The 24,647-nt window shown below is 32.0% G+C and overlaps 3 protein-coding genes and 1 long non-coding RNA gene across 53 annotated transcripts in view; 2 read left to right on the top strand and 2 right to left on the bottom strand.

Moving 5' to 3' along the window:
• The window catches only part of LOC123688812, a 155,937-nt gene extending 153,431 nt beyond the window's left edge, over nt 1–2,506 (bottom strand). For 49 of the 50 annotated variants that reach the window (XM_045627484.1, XM_045627530.1, XM_045627520.1 and 46 more), the window contains exon 1: nt 2,333–2,505. In XM_045627484.1, coding sequence (XP_045483440.1) covers nt 2,333–2,416 — 84 coding nt within the window. In that variant the 5' untranslated portion in view covers nt 2,417–2,505. Of the gene's footprint in view, nt 1–2,332 lie in introns of all 50 variants that reach the window. The other variant, XM_045627497.1, reaches the window with a different exon arrangement.
• Nucleotides 2,507–5,047: 2,541 nt separating this feature from the next.
• On the top strand, nt 5,048–7,686 carry LOC123688811 (RNA 3'-terminal phosphate cyclase-like protein). The gene is made up of 5 exons (XM_045627483.1): nt 5,048–5,273; nt 5,424–5,735; nt 5,808–5,993; nt 6,053–6,357; nt 7,079–7,686. Exons 1-5 carry the CDS (start codon nt 5,174–5,176, stop codon nt 7,418–7,420), a joined length of 1,245 nt encoding a protein of 414 aa, XP_045483439.1. The 5' UTR covers nt 5,048–5,173; the 3' UTR covers nt 7,421–7,686.
• A 1,815-nt stretch (nt 7,687–9,501) lies between these two features.
• LOC123670782 (nuclear RNA export factor 1-like) lies at nt 9,502–23,119 on the top strand. Its single transcript, XM_045604331.1, is given in 11 exon segments — nt 9,502–9,775; nt 12,856–13,121; nt 13,182–13,268; nt 13,324–13,758; nt 15,094–15,203; nt 18,120–18,156; nt 18,813–19,226; nt 21,002–21,175; nt 22,603–22,817; nt 22,930–22,993; nt 22,996–23,119. Coding segments are annotated over 11 exon segments (1,893 nt in total). The 5' UTR covers nt 9,502–9,723; the 3' UTR covers nt 23,035–23,119.
• Nucleotides 20,085–20,979, bottom strand: LOC123670785. The gene is made up of 2 exons (XR_006745986.1): nt 20,519–20,979; nt 20,085–20,416 (listed from the first exon to the last, which is right to left on the bottom strand). It is a non-coding gene; the product is annotated as an uncharacterized LOC123670785 (long non-coding RNA).
• Nucleotides 23,120–24,647: the final 1,528 nt, after the last annotated feature.

Genomic DNA, 24,647 nt, shown 5'->3' with positions numbered 1-24,647 from the left:
TTGAAGGTTAGGAATTTATCTCAAGTTAGGGTATGATTTTCATGAAACATTTTTTTCCGTGAAAATACTTATTTCAACCAAAAATTTCGTGCTTATGATTTTTTTCAGAATGAAAACCAAAACGTAGCTGAACCAACAGGAGATAACAGTTTGTCAGACGACACTTGGGTAAGTTACATTTATTTTTGAAAATTTTCATTTCAACTCATTTTTTTTCCAGAGAGAGGTAATTAATTACCTCTCTCTGGAAAAAAAAATTGAAATGAGTTGAAATGAAAATTTTCGAAAATAAATGTAACTTACCCAAGTGTCGTCTGACAAACTGTTATCTCCTGTTGGTTCAGCTACGTTTTGGTTTTCATTCTGAAAAAAATCATAAGCACGAAATTTTTGGTTGAAATAAGTATTTTCACGGAAAAAAATGTTTCATGAAAATCATACCCTAACTTGAGATAAATTCCTAACCTTCAACCATATACCTCAATTCGGAGGCTTCATTTCAATCCACACCAGAGTAACTGTACATAAAGACGTTCAAATATTCCATTGCATAAGAAAATCGAATATATTTGCGAGAAATTTGTATTTTTTCAAAAATAAACATTCGGAAACGTTATCGAAACAGTTGTTTTATAATATCAGAAAATTGCTATATTTCTGCTTGAATATTAGAATTACATTCCATTCAAATACCTATAGCTTTGGATTCATATTCTTTTGAAAATTAAATATTGCATTGTCTATTTTATTTGTATGTTGAAGTTAAATGAAATATAACTATCAAGTGAAATCACAAGAGAATTTCTATGATTTGAAACTTTCGTTCGTTATTAATATTATACAGGGTGGCCACTTTTTCAATGGGATTGTATTGGTAACTTTTAAACCATAAGAGTTAGAAGGTCGGTCAAATGGAGAAGAAGTTGCATGCATAGAAGCATTATCAAGCAGTTCAAACAAATCGAGATTATCAGGGCCGGTTATTGAGATATCATAAGAAAAGTGAATTTTGTCATTTTGATTTTTCTTTTTTTCCCACTTTATTTCAAATATTATCAAAAATGTTACAGGAATTTTTTATTCGACAGTAAATTGTTCTCAATTTGACTTAATCATATTTCGTATCCAACGTTTCGTGCTCTCTGGGCAACCCTCAACCTCATTTTTTTCAATACGGACCTGTATATTTTATGACACTTTTCGAAATAAATTTTAACGCTGAATTCAACGATATATCATACAATGTCATTCAAAGTTGATATTCAGGTGATTTTGACCCTTATCCAATTTTCTCTGGGTCTTGTATGATATATCGTTGAATTCAGCGTTAAAATTTATTTCGAAAAGTGTCATAAAATATACAGGTCCGTATTGAAAAAAATGAGGTTGAGGGTTGCCCAGAGAGCACGAAACGTTGGATACGAAATATGATTAAGTCAAATCGAGAACAATCTACTGTCGAATAAAAAATTCCTGTAACATTTTCTGATAATATTTGAAATAAAGTGGGAAAAAAAAGAAAAATCAAAATGACAAAATTTACTTTTCTTGTGATATCTCAATAACCGGCCTTGATAATCTCGATTTGTTTGAACTGCTTGATAATGCTTCTATGCATGCAACTTCTTCTCCATTTGACCGACCTTCTAACTCTTATGGTTTAAAAGTTACCAATACAATCCCATTGAAAAAGTGGCCAGCCTGTATAATAGTTGAAAAGAGTAGAGAATGGTTGAGATCGATGAGTTTGATTGAAAATGTTAATTTGAAAAACATTCGTTATTCATATAGGCCATAGGGAGACGAAAGTTTTTCGACAGAATATGTGAAAATCTCTTTCAACTGATTCATATTAAAATTATTTCTTGTGATTTTACACAATCTGGCAACAATAACCTCGGAATGACACTGTTAGAGCATGCGCACAGCTATAAATTTTATGGGCTCGATGCTGCAGTTTTATCCAAAAAAAATTTTCTTTATTCATAAAACTGGTCTAAATGTTTTCCAGAAATAACTCCAAAAAGTGAAGAAAACATTAAGAGTGAACTAAAAAAGAGTTGAACCAATACTGAGTAAATAATTAAATTCAACGGTTGAGAAAAAAATTACAATAATCTTAGGTACATCAAGTTCTTTATAAATTCCAGTTTATTTCTTCTGAAGACCCTAAACTGAGAATTAAACTGAATATCTTCGACTCAATAAGCAATAGGTTAGTAAAAAAATCAGATATTTGCAAGTCATTTTCTCATGTCTGTTAACTTTTTACCATATGGCGAAGATGAAAATGAAAGCCGGAAAACTCAATAACTAATAGAATAAAACTCACCATTCGATTTCCTTGAGTAGGATCATTATCATTATTACCGGGACCATTATTCCCTTTGTCATTTGAACTATTTGATTCATCCATAATTTTTGAAAAGGACAACACAGAAACAACTACAAACACAAGTTTACACAAACGAACACAAAGAACTAATGTTGGATGCAGAAATATGACCAACACTAGTTTTAATCTAGAAGTCAATATACGCAAGCCCAGACTAGAATGCACATCTAAAAAAATTGTAACAAAAACTTTCACAGCGATATGGTACTCAATTTGGAATGAAAATGAAACAACATCAGTTTGGGATTTTCATTCTTCAGAGTAATTAAATTTTTCTCGATATCATTTCAATCGATATTTTTTTATAATGTCATATTTTCTCTATCAAAATAACAAGTAATTAAGATATATGTTACGCTAAAGACCACCGATTTATATGAGGTTTTCACTTTTATTCGATGCAATGAGTTCGTCACTCGAGAAAGTCCTTATATTTTGTTTTATGGAAAAAAAAATGGATGATTATTTTATTTAAAAATAAATGTATATGCATGATATTGACCTTACCACATAAGAACATTTGTTCATGAATTTCCACATAAAAATTATTATTATTATTATAATATTCTTTATACTTTTTATGCAAAAGTTCATCAATATTCAACTTTTCGTTAAACCTAATAATAGGAACCAAATGAAACAATTAAAAAATACCGCCCTGTACACACAGAAACTAATCTCCAATCAAATATTCGATAACTTCAGTAACTTCATTACTTTTAAATCTTTAAATATAATAATTTAGAAGAAAACGTTGTGTCTGTATATTACATAAATTAATGAAAAACATTAGGGTGGCTGATAAGGACAGAGTAGCAATATATAATTTTTTAAATTTTGGTTTGTCTGTCTGTGCAAGCTAATCTCTAAACTGTCGAACGTATTTATTTTCATTATTTCCAGTTAGATTGAGATGAGCTTGGAGCAACATAAAGTTAAGGTCATTTTTAAATATCCCAAAAATTATCTCCGATCTCAATTACAATAATTTAAAATTGAACGCCCAAATTCGTTGTCTAGTGAGAGGATCTCAAAATCCCTTTGTGAATGAATTGAAAAGTGAATGGCACATTTTCGGGCTCGATTTTTGAGGGAATAAAATAAATTCAACTGTTTTCAAGCTATAAGAGAAAATTTAAAAATGGCATGAAATGAAAAATTCTCATAACTTCTTTATTACTGGTGCTATAATCATAAAACAGAAATATTGATAAGGAACTTTTTTCCATAGAATTCATTGTCTTAATCATTTGTTTCGAAGTTAAAATATAAACGCGTGTAAACCATAAAATTTTCTTTTACAAATAAAATCGCTTTTTTTTTCATTTCAACAATAATTAACATGGTATATGAATTTCTTATCGAAATTTAAAATCATCAAAAGCTTCACTTCCACATAGCAAACCAACCAAGCTCCTATCAATGATTATGTGTGAACTTCGGATAATTGGAATATTCTTTTGCCACCAAGGTCTCCGGACATCGTTAGATATTTTCAACATTTTCAAATTGATTAATTTGTTCTTTAAAAATGGCCAAAGGAAAAACTCTAACGGTTCTAAATTCGGATACCTTGATGGCCACCGAATATGTTAATTATCTGAAGTTCACAGATTATCAAAGATAGGCCAAAGTAAGGCACGAATCAACATCGTTAGTTCCTATCTATTGCCGATAAGGGCGCCACATTCACGCTCACTTATTTTGCCACTAATTTTTGCTTATTTGATTGTTGCCCGTATCTATAGTTGCGCGACCCACTAAACATCTAGAATCGTTTGGGGAAAAAAATTTCAACTACTTATGGTATTTCCACAGTTTATGCTTTGGAATGAATAATAATCCGAATCCCGAATAAAATTGAACAGAACAAATTTTATACTAATGATTTCAATATATAAAACTATTCACAGCTCTACATATAGAAAACTACAGTTTTCCACACTATTGAATAAAGTGGAGTATCTGATGTACTTTTGGAATATCTGGCTTTTTCGATTTCTTTGAATTATTATCAAATTTCCTCAACTTTTTCACTCTGGGCAGTAACCCTAGTATTATTGAACATTAACTTTGTTTGAATTTACTTCTAAACCATCCCTACAGGAACATATAAGTGTTGATGTTATAAAGGATCTAACCTAACCTAACCTAACCTAATCTAACCTAACCTAACCTAACCCTAGTATTATTGAACATTAACTTTGTTTGAATTTACTTCTAAACCATCCCTACAGGAACATATAAGTGTTGATGTTATAAAGGATCTTTTAATTATTAAAATTTTTCATTCCTTTTCTCCTTTGAATTAATGTGGATCTGCAGAAAGGGCTGACATTTACAAACATGAACCAACACTAAAACCCAAAACTAATTCAGTTATTTTTACACTTTTTCCACACATTATTATGTGGCCGGCATTCAAGACTGCTTCTCCTAAAATGTTAGGAGTTGATGAAAAATATTGCTTTTCGTTATTAATTTCTATTTTTCGATATAATCGCGTGAATTGTACTGTATTTCCATGAAGATTGCCCATTTACAAGTTTGTTTGTTTATAGGTGGCGCAACCGACCGTTGAATCTTGGCCAAATGGTCGTATCCATAGACAAGCATAATAAAAAAACCACAAATATTTACAAGTCTATGACTAAAGTCATGTCTAACCTCATATAAAATTGATGCTTTCTTCTCGTTGTGTTTTGATAATTATTTAAAGTTTCTTTATTGTGTTATGACAATTGATTAATTCAATTTCATTTTTTCATCCTAACAATTATGGGTCGTAAAGCAGGGTTCAACGAAGGAGAGAAATCTAAAAAAGGACCTGGAATAGCGAAAAAACATAAAGAATCATTGCGCCCCAATGGTTTGAAAGGTAACTTTTATTTCAGTATCTTCAAAGCAGTTATTTTCTAATTTTTTTCTTGCCATATTTTCGAGAATTCAGAATCAATCGTCTTTACCAATTTCTTAAAAATGCTTACTTGATATAACTACTGAGCTTAAATCTTCTGTTCTATTTTAGGAAAAAAAAACCTGCCCATAGTGACACCAATAAAAAAAGGAGAAACTCTACTTTTCCAAGGTTCTACTTTATTCCGACAACGTTTGGTACTTTCTGTTCTAAGTGGTAAACCAGTGAAAATAATAAATATTAGAAAATCACATGATAAACCTGGTTTGCATGAGTATGAAGTAAGTTTAGTGAGATTACTAGATAAGATCACAAATGGAACTGTTGTCGAAATATACGAGGATGGAACGTCGATATTTTTCCAACCTGGACTTTTATTTGGAGGAACGATTGAACATGACTGTTCGTTAGAGAGAGGAATAGGTAATTTTTGATTACTAGATTACTGACATATATATCAGTATAATTTACAACTGTATATTTTAATGTTTTCAGGTTATTATCTAGAAGCACTCATTATGCTTTCTCTTTTCTGTAAGAAGCCATTACATGCAACATTACGTGGAGTAACCAGTAACAATATAGATCCATCAGTCGATACATGTAAAACATCAATGATTGGAGCAATGAAAAATTTCATATATAACGATGAAAATCTAGAAATAACTATCAAAAAGAGAGGTAAAACTTTTCAAACATTACATATTGAATTTTTTATTATTGATAACTCAATATTTCAGGACTTTTACCAAATGGAGGAGGAGAAATCTTTTTCAAATGCCCTAGTGTATATCATTTGAAGCCTGTTCAACTGGAAGATTTTGGATTAGTTAAGAAAGTCAGAGGTACAGCTTATGCTCTTCGAGTTGCTCCATATAGGGCAAACAAAGTTGTTGAAAAAGCCAAAGGAGTTATGTTGAAATATATACCTGATGTTTTCATTACTATTGATCAGCGAAAAGGAATACAGTCTGGAAATAGTCCAGGTTTTGGAGTACACCTAACGGCTGAGACAACTAAAGGAGTTATTTACTCTGCAGAAAAGGTTTGTATTATGTTAACTAAAAATTCAATTAGACACATTTCAATATTTTTTTCATTTTTGCAAGTTCTTATGTGGAGAATATTTATAAGCCAAATGAAATATGTAGTCATTCATCCACAATTAGACATTACCATCATCGTTTAATATACAAAGTAGTCTCAGCACTTTATGGTCTTACTGCTGAGTATACATGTAAACAAATAAAATATAGTTCATTCAAGGATTATTGACATCCCGGGCGGCTGTGTAAAACTGAAATTGAGTTTGTAGACTCATTCAGTAATATTTTGATTTGCAGAATTCAAGTTGGTATTCTAAAGGTCATTGACAGAAACAAAGATGTTTCACTACATTTTTGAACAGAAAAATCACTGAATAAATTCTAGGTAATATTAATTTATTTTATTTCTATGTATTAAGAACAGCATTTTGTGATATTTTGTAACTAGAAATAAAGCTGTGACTGGACTTTCAAGGCCTACTTCGATGTCATTAATTCCTGAATGAACTATACCCATGAGTATTATGCATATGCATAGTTCATTGAACAGGTTGCACTGATTTGAAGTAGCTGTCAGTTTTGTGGTGACCAATCAGAAACCTAACCAGTCATGTGAAGCGTTAACGGTCTCCCTAGCAGCTGGTTAGTGGTGTCAGATTATACTACACTAATGAGTTTGTAGGAACAATTCAATAAATATGGATTCATGTTATTTTTCAGGTGTCGAATCCAGACGAACCTACAACAGAAGATATAGGACTAGAAGTAGCACAATGGCTGTGTTATAAAATAGGGCAAGGTGGTATGGTAGATCCCTCGTCCCAGGCTATAGCTCTTCTTTTCATGGCTCTTGGGCCACGTGATGTATCTAAAATTGTACTTGGAGAACTTACAGAATATGCAATAGAATTTTTGAGAAACCTGAAAACATTTTTTAAAGTGGAATTCATGTTGGATTACTATAAACCAGAGAATTCTGAAGAAGAGTCAGAAACACAAAGGAAGGTTCTTGCCAGTTGCATGGGAATTGGTTATACAAATTTCAATAAGAGGCCTGTTTAAACACAACATATCAAGTCTGATTGAATAAGCTTTGAAGTTGGTTTACTTTTACTCCACTTTCATGTTCTATAAGTAAAAAAGATTGTTAGTGAAAGAGACTAATTGTCGATAATATTTATTGTATAATCATTTGTTTTTATGAAGATGAAGATAAAAAACATTTAATTTTGAAATTTCATTCAAGATCAATGTATATATGTTTAAAATGAATTTGTAAATGAAAATGAGTTGTATAAAGAACACAATAAAGAATTTGTTAAGAAGTAGTTGCTGTGTGGTAATTATTATAAATATATAATAATAATATAAATCAGTTGGGAAATGTAACGGGTTTTCCAATAAGGACTTGACAACTGTTTTCAAAATAAAATGCAAACCATTTGAGTTATTTCAATAACTTTATTATCGGGTTGAAGTATAATCAAAACATTTATGAATGGAACTCGACTTCGTTCATATGGCCACCGCAGGCACATTTGCAACAGTCGATTCGTTGAACCCATTTTTCGTTGACTTGGCCACACATTTAGGCCGAAACGGCTGCTATTACACGTTCAATGTTGGCTCTGAGAAAAAAGTCTAGAGGCGTTAAATCGCACGAACGAGGCGGCCAATCGAATGGTCCATTTCATCCATCGAGATAGAATTTATTCTATCTCGATATTATTCTTAATTTTTGAATATGTATATAATTGATTGTTATACTTTTTTGTGCAAAACAGCTTCAATTAAACATTAATCTCTTCATTACTTAGAATCTCCTAGAAAGCTAAAATTTCGGGTATGGATTAGATTAGCCTTTCGGGAACTTTCCGTTTTTCGCAAAAAGAATTGATGACAAGAACAATGTAAAAAAACACTGACATATTTTCAAAATATCCGTGAAAAACTTACAAAAAAATCATAAACACGAAGCATATAAGTAGGGGGCAGCACTGTACGATGGTCGATTATTTTTTTCACAATATTATAGTTTTACCTCTTTTGTAATGATTTTTGTAGGTTTTTTCACGAATATTTTAAAAATATATTATTGCGTTGTACATTGAGCATATCAACAATTCTTTCACGAAAACTCGCCAACAATTTTTTTTCATTCGCAAATCAAAAATATTGTCATTCTACAATTATAAAGACTACACATTTAAATTCAGCTCCGCCAGAATTTACAGAAATATGGACTGATTTCAGAATTATTTAATTAATGAAATTGATTTCGATTACGGTTTCGTAACAATTCTAGTATCATCAAAATGGTACGATAATGATCTAACGAGTATTATTGCTTCTGAAAATATATCATCCAAAGATCTCGAGTATTTTTTAGATATGTGTTCCCACAAATTTGCTCAATATCTTCTGTCAAAACAGAGGTGGGTGCAAGCCCCACACATGTCCTATAGCAACGTTACCTCACTAGGCCAGCTGCTACAGATTTTTCTTACATATCAGGGCAAAAAAATAAAAAAATGATTTAGGAGTTATATTGTCACTTCATTGTTCTATTTTATCACCTTTCATACTTTCAATAAAAACATAATGAATCAATATAATTGAATTGGAGATTTCGATTCTAAATCAAGCTTCGATTTCATGGATTGTTGTCAGTAATACAGAAATTATTATTTTATTGCCAATTAAGGTGCATAAGGTTTTTAGCCATCTCATTGTCAATCCTCAAATTGAATGTTTCCTTCTTTAATAATCAAGTGATATATCTAACATGATTCGATTGTTTCACTAATTTCTATTCACAATTATCAATTTGTATAATTATATTCAATAAAAAGTATTTCAATGTTCTTTTACTATTATTGCTGAATGCAAGAACTCACTGTAATCAATATTACATTTTTTTCGCAATTTTCAGTGCAGGTTTTCATTCAAATTGAGAAATTGTGACTTAAGGTGCCAAATACCTCGAACCAACATCGTTAGTTGCTAACTACTGCCGATAAGGGCGCCACAATCGCGCTTTTTACCACTGAGGTGTAACCATAGAGCTAATATCAATTCGATATTAGGTCTATGGTTTTTGTTTATGGTCTGTTCATTTCTCGATGGTCTTACTCTTGTATACTCTTTTATCACAGATTACTAGCACAGATTACTAGTCTGTGTTACTAGTCAGTGCTTTTATTTTCTAAGGTTATGCTAGCGTTTATTTGGTTGTCTGATCTCGTGCTTGATTCGAAAGTAATAAAGTTTAATTTTACACAGAGTTAATGTGTATAGGAATCTTATAGTGAATTATCATTAAACAATAATTGCGACTTCTGCATTCTAAAACGAACTATTAAAATATGTCAAAAAAAAATTTAATAAAACCTTCGTCGTGGAAAAACCAATATAGTGGTAAGTATTCATAATATCCTGTTTATCTTTAATAATAATAATAATAATCTTTATTCCTGACTCTTAATCAACAAATGTTGGTGTCAGAGCCTTTGTAGATTGTTACAAAAATAAACTTTAAATTCTAATATATATAACACATAATTTTTTATGAGATCCTAGTTATTTTTTACATACATTTTAAGGTTTTTTACAAATTTGTAATAGTCTTTATTTTCCACTATGTTCCCTGGTATTCTATTATATGCTGCAGTACTCCTATATACTGGCGAATCTTGTGCCTTGGTTGTTCTGGCAAATCTATTTCTCAGGGCCTCTTGCTTTCTTATCTGATAACTATGACATTCTTTCACTTGTTTAAGTCCTATTAAAGTTTTCAGTCTTCTGTTTTTCACTTTGTAAATAAGTTTTACCTGTTCAAAGATCTTCAATTGTTCTATATTCATAATTGTTGAGTCCTTATATAGCTGTTCAGTTGGTGTTCGGTAATTCAGCATGTATATCGTTTTAACTGCTTTGTTCTGGGTCCTCTGTAGTCTATTCATTATATAATCTGGTGCATTACCCCAGCATGGCATATCTAAGTTGCGGTTCTATAAAGCTGTTATAAAGTAATTTTTGTCCTTCGCAATTTAGTAGGTGAGCACTTTTTCTGATTGCTCCCACCATGGGTGAAATTCTAGCTATTACACCTTCTATATGATTGTTCCATGTCATATCCTTTGTTATCTTCAGTCCCAGGTAATTGTATTCACTAACTTCTTTCAATTTTTTGTTATTTAAATCTATCTTTTTTTGTTCTTCTGTTTTATGATCATATAAACAGTTTTTTCCACATTCACACTTAATTTATTATTGCACAGCCATTCAAAATATAAATCTAGATCACAGTTTATTATCGTTTCCAACTCTTCAACATCACTGCCTGACATGACTAGTACGGAATCGTCCGCATACATGAAATACTTTGATTTTATTGGTACATACTTCAGATTATGGACATATATTAAATATTCCAAGGGTCCCAGTACTGATCCCTGTGCTATTCCAACCTTCATTTTTTGCGTTTCACTCACAGTATTGCTAATCCTGGTAAAGTGTTTTCGTCCTTTAGAATATGTTTTCAGTAGTCTGTAGCATACCCCTCTGAATCCCATCTTCCAAATCTTGTCCAGCAGTATTTCAATATCAACCGTATCGAAGGCTTTTTTCAGATCGATATAAACCACGACAACATAGTTATTTTTGTCTAGTTCACTTGTTATATAGTCCAATAGATCTACTGTAGCTCCCAATGTATTACTGTGTACTTGAAATCCATATTGTTGTGAGTCAAACCCATAGTGTTTTTTTATGAAGTGTACTAGTCTAGTTTTTATTATTTTTTCGACTATTTTAGAAAAATGATTGAGCATTGATATAGGCCTGTAATTATTGACATCATCACTTTGTCCTTTCTTATGGATGGGGGTTATTTTTGCTGTTTTGAGTTCTTCTGGAAATATTCCACTCGTCAATATATAGTTTATAAATTGGACTATTTTCTCTCCTATGCACTCAAACAACGTGATAATATCTTGTTTAGAAAGGTTATCTTCACCTGGTGCACTGTTATTATTTAAGGAGTTAACAGCTTCTCGAACTTCCTTTAGATCGGTTGGCATTAGGTATATGGTTTTCTCTGTTTCTTCCTCCTTGAATTTCTTTTTATTTTTCTTTATTTTTTCAGCCAAATTCACTCCCACACTCCCAAAATGTATGTTATATTCTTGGGCAATTTTGTATTTATCCTCAACCACGTTGCCGTCAATGTCTACTATTTTATTTACAGTTTTAACCCTTTTGTTTTCCCTTCCGCAAAGTTCATTTAGGATTTTCCATGTTTTCTTTGAATTTCCCTTAGCTTCCTCAAGTTTTTTATTGACATAATTTTTTTTCAGCTTTTCAAACTCGTCCTTAGTGTATTCGTTTTGTACTTTTTTCCATCTTTCATACATTTTATCTCTTTTTTTAAGTTTCTCCATGTACTCACTTGTGATCCACTCGTTTTTTTCTCTATATTTCATTGTATATGTTGTTGAACTTTCAATTTTTGTCTGCTTTATTATTTCTGTTAGTTCACTGAAGTTACTAACTGTCTCATTCAGAAGTTTTTCTTGTACACTTTGTTTCCATTTTTGTTCATCTAACTTGATTCTAGCGATTTTTTTGATCTTCATCTTTTCGAGATCATTTGTTATACTGATGTTCATGATTTTATGATCTGATATCATGTGGTTCTTTAAATTAATCTTGCAGGATGATATTTTGTTGGTTATCACATGATCTAGTATTGTGGCAGTTAGCTCTGTTTCTCGTGTGGCTTGATTTCTTGTTAAGGTATTCTGTATTTGATATGCATTCATGCCAATGATATTCTTATATTCTGTGACTGCTTTTGTCTCACCTAATAGATCTATATTCATGTCACCCAATAATGCACTTATTTTTATGTCTCTCCATTATTAGATCTATTTGTTCAAGGAAGTTATTTGTACTACTTTTTGGTGGCCTGTAAACACTCCACAGTGTAAGCTTTTGTTTCGGGAGGTATATTGACAGAATATTGCAATCATCCAGGTTAACATTTGTTGTATCCACATCGATGTAGTCTATACCCTGCTTGATAAATATACTTGTCCCTCCTCCTCTAGTGTCCCTACAGTCATGAACAGCATTAAATGTTTTTATATTGTAGAATTTTTTTTCATTTGGATAAAGCCATGTTTCTGTGAGAACTATCAGATGTATTTCACTATCATAAGTATCAATCAAGTCTTGTAGTTCTTCCATTGTATTTCTGAGACTTCTTATATTTAAATATAGTATATTCAATGTATCCCCATCTTTCATAAATTTACTGTATACAGTACATATATATTTTTTTTTTGTTTTTCTTGTTTCTTAAGTCTTATTTAACCAGTTAACACAATTGGACCTTTTATTGAAGGTCCTCTTCAGAATATATTCTTATCGGTGGATCGTTATCTGTTTTAACGACATATATCTTCCCAGATTATAAAGATTGTTTATACTTGTAGAGCATGATTATCGTTCTTCTGGAGGAGAGAGGCGAGTTAGTTTCAAAAAATCAAAGAATAAGAAAAACAAAGGAAACGTGAAAGATTGGAGCACTTCAATTAGAGCTCACTTGTACGATGAAGATATTGACGTTGATATGGGCACTAGTAGGCCAAGCAAATCGAATAACAAATATCATAAAAAGGGAAATAGATCAGGATCACCTACACCTAAACATTCTAAGAAAAGATTATGGGAAGGACCTACTAGTTGGTATCGAGTAACTGTGAGTACAAATGAAATTCAATAAAATGTAATAAATTATATCGTCACTTTGAATTTTCAGCTGCCGTTTGGTAACAAGTATGATAAACAGTTTGTACAACGAACACTATCGGAAAAACTTAGCCCTCTTCCATTTTGGCCTATTGCTGTAAGTCATCTTTCTGAGAAATAAAAAATGTTGTTAACTTGTTATTTGTTTTTAGTGGGAAGCTAATGGAAATATTACGACATTCTATGTAGATGATTATAAAACAGCAGAAAAGCTTCATGACCTACACCAAACCATTCAGATGCCTGATGGATTTAAGATGGTTATAAAAGTAAATTATGGTTCACCAAATGTGGATATCACTACAGAATTGAAGGAAAAAATGAAGCTTGCAATGGCTAAAAGATATAATGCAGCAAATAAAGCTCTTGATTTAACAAAATTCCATAGTGACCCTATCTTACAAGATTTTTTTTGTGCTCTATATAAACCAATAATACTTTTAGCTGTTATTGATATAATAACAGAAAATATACCAGATTTAGAAGCACTTAACTTGAATGATAATAAAATTCAAATATTAACATTCCTGCAGAAGTTCATAGCTAAATTGAATAAAGTTAAAATATTGTATCTAGGACAAAATAAGGTGAGAAAATTTTGTTTTGATTGCCTTCAGTAACCTTCAAAGTATAATTTAGATGGAATGGCTTTCTTCTTTAAAACTTTATTTCCTTGCATGTTGTTCCCATAATTATTTTTCTTTAAGTCTGTGGTAAATCTGTTCGTTCTGCCTTATCTTGTAGAACAAAGTTGTGCGGGAATACCTCAGTTTCAGACTTATTTCAGGGGTAAATTTCATTATATGTTGGTATTCGGAATTCTCCTGTAACGGATTTATCTGTCAAATTTGAAAACAGTCCCGCCAACCAACCTTTTTCATTGCAAAAATCACTAAATGATTGTTATGGAAATATTCCATTAATTCCAAAGAAATTCAGTGAATTACTGAAAAAAATTTCTCTATCTCAGTATCGTAATGAGTTCATTACAGTTCTAAAAACAGTGCTGTAATGAACTCATTACAGTATCGTTTTCAGTTATATTTTTCGTTTTGTGGTTGTCTATACTGACTTCCAATCCTATTAATTCTCAACAAACGTCAATAATTGTCAAAATGATATAATTTGAATATAGTGAAATGATCTGCAACATTATTCGCAATTTCTTTCAATTCCTATGGTGATAAATCGATTTCGTCAGACATAATTGACGAATTTAATGCGTATTTGTAAATTATTTCAAAATTCGAATCATACGATTCAAATTCATATTCCGTAATCTGTCAATTTTCATAACAGTTACACCAACTGCCAAGATACAATACAAATGTCACTAGGATGTATAATCTGAATTTTTCATTGAATTTCGACAATATTTCACAAAACTTGACTGAACTAGAGAAAATATCGTCTAATACATACTTGTTGCAAAAGGCCATTCCAACACTCATGCGTTCGAAAACTCGCACCTTCGTCGCTCGTTTTCGAATTTCGCATTCGTGTTGTAATAGGAGCCCATTCTGCAACTTGTTTTAGAATATACTATTATAAGACTCAATCAAAAACTCCCCATTTGTGGTTTGTCTTTGAACTTGTGGAAGAATATCAATGCCTTCTGCACTTGTATTATAACTAACTATTGGATAAAGACTCTAGAATGAGAAATATGAAAAAAATCAATCCTTCTCAAAGTTGATACCATTTTGAGCTTTAATTTACCGGTAATTTAGATTTCACATCAGTTTTTTATTAATTTTCATTGTTTTACATAGATAATACAATTTACAAGAAATCATTGTTATTAGATTGGTAGCAACCAAATAAACCTCATACATGTTGTTGACGAAATAATAGTTAATTTTACAGAAATAATGTTATTCTACTTTCAATCCATATCATTTAACATTGTTTTTTTTTTCCAGATAAAGGATATTGCAATGTTAGATTCCTTGAAAGGACTTCCTTTAGTCGAACTCTTTTTAGAGGGCAACCCATTATGTGGTAAATTCAAAGATAAATCTATTTATACAAGGTACGACTCTTTTAGATTTTCTTAAAATTTTTATATTGAATAATTAATGACTTTCTTTGATTTGAGAATTTGTTCACCAGTATATCCTACAATGGAGGTGAGTCTTTGCAATCCAGTTAACTATAAATTCTTGCAAGGCCTCCGACTCACTATGTGTTTGCCTCCGAGAGGTAAAATGATATATATATACAGTTATAGAGTGAATTCATCTGAACTTGATTGGAAAACATGAAATAATTCTAATTCTTCTTGGACTTGGTTCCATACTTGAGAGCTGTAGTAACCACATTCTTGTGACTCTTTTAACAACAAATTTCACAGACAAACTTTGGATACAACAAGGGGTAACCCTCTATCTCCATTTTAACCTAATCTTTTTCTATTTTTTCCTTTTTACCATAGAATCAACATCAACAATTGGTTGTCGAAAACTTCTCATTCCTTGATTTTTGTATTCAATTTTGTAAAATTGTGCAATTTGCATGAATACTATTCAAATTACCAAACTATTTTTCAAGGAATTAAATGAAAACGTGAAATTTAAATGAACAACGTGAATTGATGGAATAACATACCAGTAGGACAAGCGAATATTCCCAGATTTCGGAATCTTCAAGCAGCACAAAGTTTTTTTTGATTGGTTTCAAAATCTCAGTAGGTGTGACGTCAATTCACTACACTAGTGATATATATCGAAATATATAAAGAGAGAGATAATTTGTTCAATAACTATTTCACCCCTATTAAAAATCCATTATTTACTTTATTATTATAATTTTTTTTAGAAGTGTGATGGATGATAGGTCATAGTTGTAACCAATAGTTGGGTAGATTGTATTGTTTTTCACGAGTGGAGCTTCGGGTGATGGTGGGACTGCTGACGGGGCACTGTCGGTACAAACATCATTTGTACCGTATGGGTAAGTCAGCAGACGAGATTTGCAGACTCTGTGGATCGGAAGTAGAAACGGCTGAACACTTGATATGCAAGTGTCCAGAGCTGGCTGGCCTAAGAACCATTCACATGGGCAAGCCGGTCCTGGATACCAGAGAGGTAATGGCCAAGGCCCCTAGGGAGGTTGTCAATTTTATTAACGTCGTTGACGACCTCCCTGGGTTTCTATGAATGAGTAGGGTAGTGAACAAAAGATCTGCATGGTCGCAGTTCCCGGAAGGCTTACCGAAGCAAAATGACCCCAGTTCAAATAATAATAATAATGTTTTTGTAATTTCCTCAGTAACTTGCAGAATCCCGAGGACGAGAATGTGTTTACTATAGCTTTAAAATGTTGTTTGAAATGATGATAACACTGCTGAGAACTTCAGAAAAATTATTTGTTTTTGATATTCATTAGAATAATGTTTTCTTATGGAAAATAATCTATGGGAGATGATTTCCCAATGTTAGAGGCCTGATTCAAAAATCATCGCTTGTAGAATCAGTCCTAGTTGAAGAAGCCCTCCCAATTTCAGAACAAAATTAGTATTATCAACTCTTAAAAGAATATATATTTGAATTTTTATTGAAATCCGAATAATGATTCTACATTGTGCTGAGGTGCTTTGTAGAAAATCAGTATATCAAGTTTTTTCCATAATTGAACATGTTATTACAATCCTTAACATATAAAATTCACAATGGCAGCATAATAATGTTTCAACATAAAAAAAATCAAAATCCATCTTTTATGCTTTATTGAATACAGAACATGTTGTCAACTTTCAAAAGATCCTAACTTAATTGATGGAAAACTAACAGGAAAGGACTATACATGAAAATAATATATTTTTGATACATAAATGGCAAGTGAATTGAATACTCGCCTGAAAAAAAAAAGATGATACTTCCAATAATTAAAAAACTTGAAATGATCAATGTTGGATTTTAATGAAAACATTTCAAACATATTTTATTTTTCTTCATTTGTTATAAAAACATGTCTTGTTTATTGAAGTCAGTACTACCATTTTTTTTCAATTTATTCATCTTAAATAGTGAGAATGTTGTGGTTAGTGGATGAAGGTTATTCATTTAAAAGGGGAAATAAAACCTTAACACACCAGGTACATCGATAAGTAATGCAAGTTTTTTTTACTATCGATCAAGTGTGATATAAGTCTCTGACAGTTAGAGCAAAAGGTTGCTTTTTTTTATTGCTTTTGATTAGGCAATATTAACTCTTATGGATTCTCCCTTGAGCTTCGAACCACAATATTTACTTACAGTTGTCAATTTATATTATGTCAAATTGGTAGTTGAGAATTCAAGAACAACATTGAAAAAAAACAATCTCCTGAAGAGAAATAAAATATTGGCGTGGAGACCTTCTGTCTGACAATGGTTGTGTGGATGGCATTTTCCTATTGCTGATACATTGACCAGATAAATAGTTAATATCGTATGATATAATCACTCTATTGGAAATTTCACCTATTTATTTTCATCGAGTATTTCCAAATATTAGCCGTTTCATTCATAAAATATTGAACCTTTATTGTAAAATAGTACCATACAACAAATGATATTTATATGAAATTTCTGATAATATTTGTTTATACTTGTCCATCAAAGTTTTGATGTCATTGTGAATATAATTTTTCAAACAATTTTTTCATTGTTCATTGGAAGAAATTTGTTATATCGATTAATGCTAATATTGAAGATATTTTTTCACTTTGAACCTTACAAACAAATCATTTTTCTCTAGTTTGAAGTGAAGTCCATTATTTGAAACATTCTGGAATATAATGATGTAGTTGATTCTCATTTCACCAAAGGAATTTTCCACACACGTTCATTGAATTAATGTTTTTATTATTATAATGTTTTTGTTTGGAAAAACATCTTATATGCAAGTTTCTAATATATAAATAATAATCCAAATGACCCCACTTGGGGGGAATTTTTTTTTACAGTGAAGTCAGATCCAGGTTTCCCAAGATAATGAAATTGGTGAGTTCATTTTACAGATTTTCTCATAACATATTGGAATTCTTCTTTTGCCAAAAATTTAGAAGCTATAATTTTACTGGATTGTTCCAGGGGAACCACGGGTCAATATTTTTTCTGTACGTCTCGTGTACACGTAAAATTTTGGACGGATTTGTTAGAGACATGAAATATTCAGGGTACAAATATCTCGGTAGAGTTAGGCAGAACACCCTGTGAAGTGAATTGTTGACAAACGAGAATGATTAAGAACGCTTAGATGTTGCCTCATTTTTTCTGAATATTTTCGCTATATTTTGGGAGAAATTACATCACTTTGAGCGCTTCCAGTACATTGGCAAAAATTTGTTCATTTCATTAGACGATTTTTAATATTAAAGAATCAAGTTGATATCATTGAAACAACGATCTTTTTTTCGATATAATGATAATTTTTGAACGTATATACCTATACATTGATATTATGTTCTTGAAGAATCAAGCTAGAATTCAAAAAATAATCGAATTAATTAGCCAAAAGGCTAAAAAAAAAAAGTACTACAAACTTTGTTGAGATTTTATCCGTTCCCCTAATTTTCTGGTGTGTATAAATTTTGCGAATTTGTGCAAGAGCGAAAAAGCTTCAGACTTCAAGTTAATGCTCTTCTTAATTCTTTTAGGACGGTTTGGACCTACCTCCGCCAATATGTTTTGACCTAGCCGATGAAGTAGCTCTACCTACTCCTGCTCAGACGTTTCTTTGTGAAGCTAATGCCGGATCCATCATACGGCAATTTCTTGAGCAGTATTTCACATTATTCGACAGTGAAAATCGACAAATGTTGATACAGGCATATCAGGAACAGGCTATTCTTTCAATGACTATGGCATATCCTTATGGTACCAAAGATAAGTCTGTAAATTGGCTGAATTGGTACAGCACCGACAACAGGAACCTTCTCAAGTTGACAGACCCAGAAAGAAGATTCAAGCTCTTGAAACAAGGAAATGTTTCTATAGTGTCTTTTCTGAAAGATATGCCAGAGACTAAGCACGATTTGATGAATTTTCTAGTGGATTTAACAGTGTGCAATGTAAGTCATAGTTATTTTCAATCAATATGTATTATGAGGTTTTTGTTTTTAATTAATTGGTAACTGTTTTTTAAAGTACTTAATACCAGCATCAGTTATGCATTCATCATTTCAAATGAAAATATTCTAAAAACCACACATAGTTTTGTATTTTTATAGAGGAAAATTTAATAATGTGCAAGGTCACATAAAATTTTGACTAGAAACTTCAAACTCAAAAAATTTATGTTTAAAACTACTCAGTACTAACCGAGTAACAAGCGCCCTGATGTGTCAGTTTCCAAAATATATTTTTACAAAAGGAGAAGAAGTTGGATTGACAGTTAACCTCAGAGAAACTGAAGGTGCCTCTATTTTCATTTGATTATTGTAGATATTGGGTTGTCTATCTCTACTCACCTTCAATAGCAGTATGGTTAACTTTTAATCTAGATCCTGTTGGTTCGGTTTTGTTATTTAGGTGACTAGAACCATAGACTAACTAAACGGAGAATAGATGAGACACTAGTAGAACAAGCTTCAACGCCATCTGTTTTTGTAGAACATTACTAATTCGTGAAAAAAGCTCAATTGAAAAAGGAATCTGTATCGTAAAGCTGCCTCAAAAAGAATTCTGTAGTGCACCTTTTGAATAGGTAGGTACACCCATATACAAGAGGCAAAAAGTTTTTTGAAATTCAAATTCCAAAAGGAAATCAGAAATGGATTCGTGCAAGCTATCGATGAGTGAGGAAATTTATTTTCATGAAAATAATACCTGCAAAGAACTTTCATCTGATTTTCTTTTGGAATCGAGAAATGAGGATCAATAATCAAATTCTGGATAGAATAAAAATTTATTAACTGAAATATCACCAATTAAAAATACAGATTTATTTCATAAATATCTAATCAATAAACTAATAATTGCATTGAAAACATTCTCAAAAACTAAAAATAATGAATTCAATAATACAAAATATGAGTATTTATACCTACTATAAAGCTCCTTCAGTTAATTACCTGGCAAATCAATTGAGGGCAAAGAACCTTTTTTCAGCTTTCCATTGCTTTCCAAACAATCACTATGAAAATGGCACTGGCATATTCTAACATGCTTAATTGGATATTTCTCCAATTCCAAAAGTTTCCTATTGCCGATGCGCTCAAGCCACACTTTTCGAATTTTCTCATCGGTAGTGATGGCATATCTACGAAAATAAAATAAATATATTCTTTTTATAGGTACTGCAAATCTTGTGTTGACGTTAAAAAGTTTTCAATTGGGTTTTGAATTCATATTTTATAATTACCTTCTTGCATCTCGATTTTCACATCCAATAACACAGCACGTCTTCACTCTTGCAGGCATATCGAAATTTATTATATTTCAAAAAGAACGTGTCAAACAACTCCTTGTGTCAGTTGACATTTCAAAGGTTTTTTGATAATAATGATTAAACATTATACTTACTATTTTCATACATCTCCCCACACAAGCTGCATATAAACCTGGAGACTTTCCTCCCAATAGACCGTAACGTGTATGGGAGCCACTAGTCACGAGTGATCTCCATGAATGCAACGACATCTAACTATCAAATTGAAAATAATTTTTTCGTGTATTAGTGTCCTCCTCCGACAGATGGCGCGGAATATACGAGTGGCTCATCTATTTTTTTAGTTTGTCTATGACTAGAACATTTGAAATCCTATAGTCCAATAATATACATTGTAATATATAAAAAAATATTTTTTTATGGAATCTGCTTTTATTGACAATTCTTGATTTTCAGTCTATGATGATGAGCTTCAACGTATCGGGATCTTTTACAGAGTTGAAAGGAGGTCACAAAAATCCACCTGTAAGATGGTTCTCCAGAACATTTGTAATTGTTCCAGTTGGTACGGGATTTTGTATCAGTAATGAATTACTTCATATAACCAATGCTACTGAAGAACAGATTAAGGTGAGTCGAAATTGGAATTTCAAGGAATAGGGTTACTTCGAGCAGAAGTACTTATATAGGGTATCCGATAGTAACAAACTGATATAGTTGATAGTATTAAGGAATATAGAAACAAATTTTTTGGGTCCTAACTATTTTCACTTTTCAGAGTGTTTAGGTTGGAAAAAAAATAAAAATATTTTCTGTCACACAGAAATTAGTTTCTTTTGGACGGGTCTCAACTTTTGTTATATTTAGCATGAGAGGGTTTTTTCAATATAAATATCTCGGAATATTTGATATAACAATGTTATGGTGATTCCTTTTAGTCCATTTCAAATATACTGTTCGAGAGAAAAATTGATATATAATATTCGACACGTGATTTGAAAAAGTGAAGAATAAAAGGGTACTGATTAAAAAAAAGTTGTGACCCGCGTTGGGAAACAAATCACCCTATGTTAACAGAAATATTTTCATATCTATTATAAAGGGTGTTTCTTTCAGAGCTATAGAACTTTAAATTGCAATAAAACAACGATGGATTATTCGATTGACATGAATTTTATTTATCCGCAAGATAATCTTGCGGCATTACATTTTAAATATGATTTCTGGCATATGACCGCCACAACTGGCTCGGATGTAGTCCAATCTGGACGTCCAATTTTCGATCGACCAATATTTGTGGCCGTATATCGCCAATAACACGGTGAATGTTGTCTTCCAAATGGTCAAGGATTTGTGGCTTATCCGCATAGACCAATGACTTTACATAGCCCCACAGAAAGTAGTCTAGCGGTGTTAAATCACAAGATCTTAGAGGCCAATTCACAGGTCCAAAACGTGAAATTAGACGGCTGTGTGACATGTTGCGCCGTCTTGTTGGAACCACAGCTCCTGGACATCATGGTTGTTCAATTCAGGAATGAAAAAGTTAGTAATCATGGCTCTATACCGATCACCATTGACTGTAACATTCTGGCCATCATCGTTTTTGAAGAAGTACGGACCAATGATTTCACCAGCCCATAAAGCGCACCAAACAGTCAATTTTTCTGGATGTAACGGTGTTTCGACAAACACTTGAGGAATAGCTTCACTCCAAATGCGGCAGTTTTGTTTGTTGACGTAGCCATTCAACCAGAAGTGCGCTTCATCGCTAAACAAAATTCGCTTATGAAAATCAGGAACAACGGCAATCTCATTTTGGGCACTATTTGCAAGCATTGTTCTGGCGTGAGTCTATTCATGATGAAATGCCAAACCAAACTGAGAATAAATCACTTGACAGCTGTTAAATCGGTCGCCATCTTGAACAGTAATGCCAACTTAAAGTTATATACCTCGAAAAAAAACACCCGTTACTACATAAAAAATTAGATTTCGGTGTTTTTTCTAACTAAAGGTAATACTGTTTAATTTCATGAGATAATTTGTTCCCGCAGGCATTAAAATCAGCGCCCCCAGTTCCTGCTGCAGTACCTGCCCCCGTTGTGAATGCCTCACCATCTGTAGTGGCATCTCCTACGATAGGAGTTCCTCCACCAGCAGTTACTTCTCCTTTGGTACCTGTGGCTAATTGCATTGATGACGGTACCAAACAGCAAATGTTACAAGCTGTAATAGTGCATTCGGAGATGAACTTGGAATGGTCTATTGAGTAAGTGATCTTCTCATTAAAAACATATATTTTATTGTTAATTATATTTATTTGGGTTTTTTTGTAATATGTAGAAGTATTCGTGGTATTTTTCTAATTAATTATTTTTCAGATGTTTACAAGAAACAGAATGGAATTTTGATGAAGCCACAGCATGTTTCAATGAATTCCATAGTGTCAGGGTAGAGTACCGCCAGAGGCATTTGTGAAGAACTGATATATTTAGATTATGTAAAATATTATGTGTGAATAATTATTTCATTTAAGAAGTGTATACATTAAAATTAAATTTTATACATATATATTATCTTTTATTCAATCCATTCAAATCCTTTTTGAGCGTTCGTTTCACAAACAGAGCGCTATACATTATGTCTCTAATATTAAAGTTTTGAGCTAGGAATGGTCTCAATCGATAAGGTTTGACTTGATGATGAATCTGTAATCAAATTCGATTCTGTCCCTCATCAACACAACAACTCTTGAACAAAACTTGAAATTTGATAGGAAGGTTTAGATTTCAAATGCCAAAATGAGGTCAAAATTGAAATATGGGTTCCGTAATTAAGGCCTTTCGAAATTTTGGTGTTTTCTTAATTTCAAAATTAAAATTTGCATTTAGATGTAGAATGACAATTTATAGTCTCCTGAAAAATTTCAAAATATTCGTGTAACCAGAACCATAGAAAATTCAAGAAGTATCGAAAAAGATTTACTCAATGATTGATCACAAAACCGATGCAGTTGAGATTTTGGGTGTTAATATCAAAAAACAATTTCAAGCACCATGCCAAATATCGAGCTGACCACATGATCAGAACCGCTGAAAATTCAAGAAAAATATTGGAAAAGAAATACTCAACATTTCTTTGATTACAAATCCGATTCGGTTGAGATTTGGTGTATATATAGAATAAGTTCATCAAGTAAAAATTGTTGTAGATACCGTCATGAGAACAATAGAAAATTCAGAATATCGAAAAAACGAAACAATATTTCAGCAACAACAGATCCGACCGCGTGCATATGAAGAAAATCAATTTTCAAGCCTTTCATAAAATTTCGTGCAGATAATGTCAGAATCAGAAGAAATTATAAAATTTCTTGAAAATTAATTGTTGCTTCTACTTTCTTCTCATTCAACAAAAACATATTTTATTAATAAAAAATTATCATTGATCACAATATTTCTTTATGGAGATTTTTATTATTATTATTATAAACAGATACTGAGATGAGGCCATATGGCCTATAAATCTCATACAAAAAAGAAAAAAAAAACACCTTAGGAGATAAATGTAAGAAACAAAACAAAAAACATTCTAAGCAAAAATAGAGTCTAGTCTGTTTTTGAACGAATTCACACTCTCAGCACCCACGACACTCTCCGGTAAAGAGTTCCACCTACCGAATACCCGATTCGGCAGGAAAGACTCTCTCGCACGTGTACGAAACACTTCGTGGTATAACTTATACCGGTGGCCCCGGAGATGATTTTCGTTCATCATAAAAATGTCAGCGAGATCACCACCAATAAAATTGTTTAAGATGCGATAAGTCACAATCAAGTCACCCCGGACACGACGGTCACTAAAACCACAGATTACTAGTCTGTGCTAAAACTACTCAACCGGAACATCTGCAGTCTCTCCTCGTAAGATGGTCGAACTCGTCGTCTCGTCCAAAAGGAATCCTGGTTGCAGAGCGCTGTATTCTCTCCAAACGTTGTTGATCACAAATCAGGTGAGGAGACCACGTGGGGCCGGCGTGTTCGAGAATCGGTCGGATGTAGGTTACATAAAGCTGCCTGCAAGTGACAATCGAACATCT

The sequence above is a fragment of the Harmonia axyridis genome, chromosome 1, assembly GCF_914767665.1.
Source record: "Harmonia axyridis chromosome 1, icHarAxyr1.1, whole genome shotgun sequence".
NCBI classification, from domain to species: domain Eukaryota; kingdom Metazoa; phylum Arthropoda; class Insecta; order Coleoptera; family Coccinellidae; genus Harmonia; species Harmonia axyridis.
This window is presented reverse-complemented; position numbering and strand designations above follow the sequence as displayed.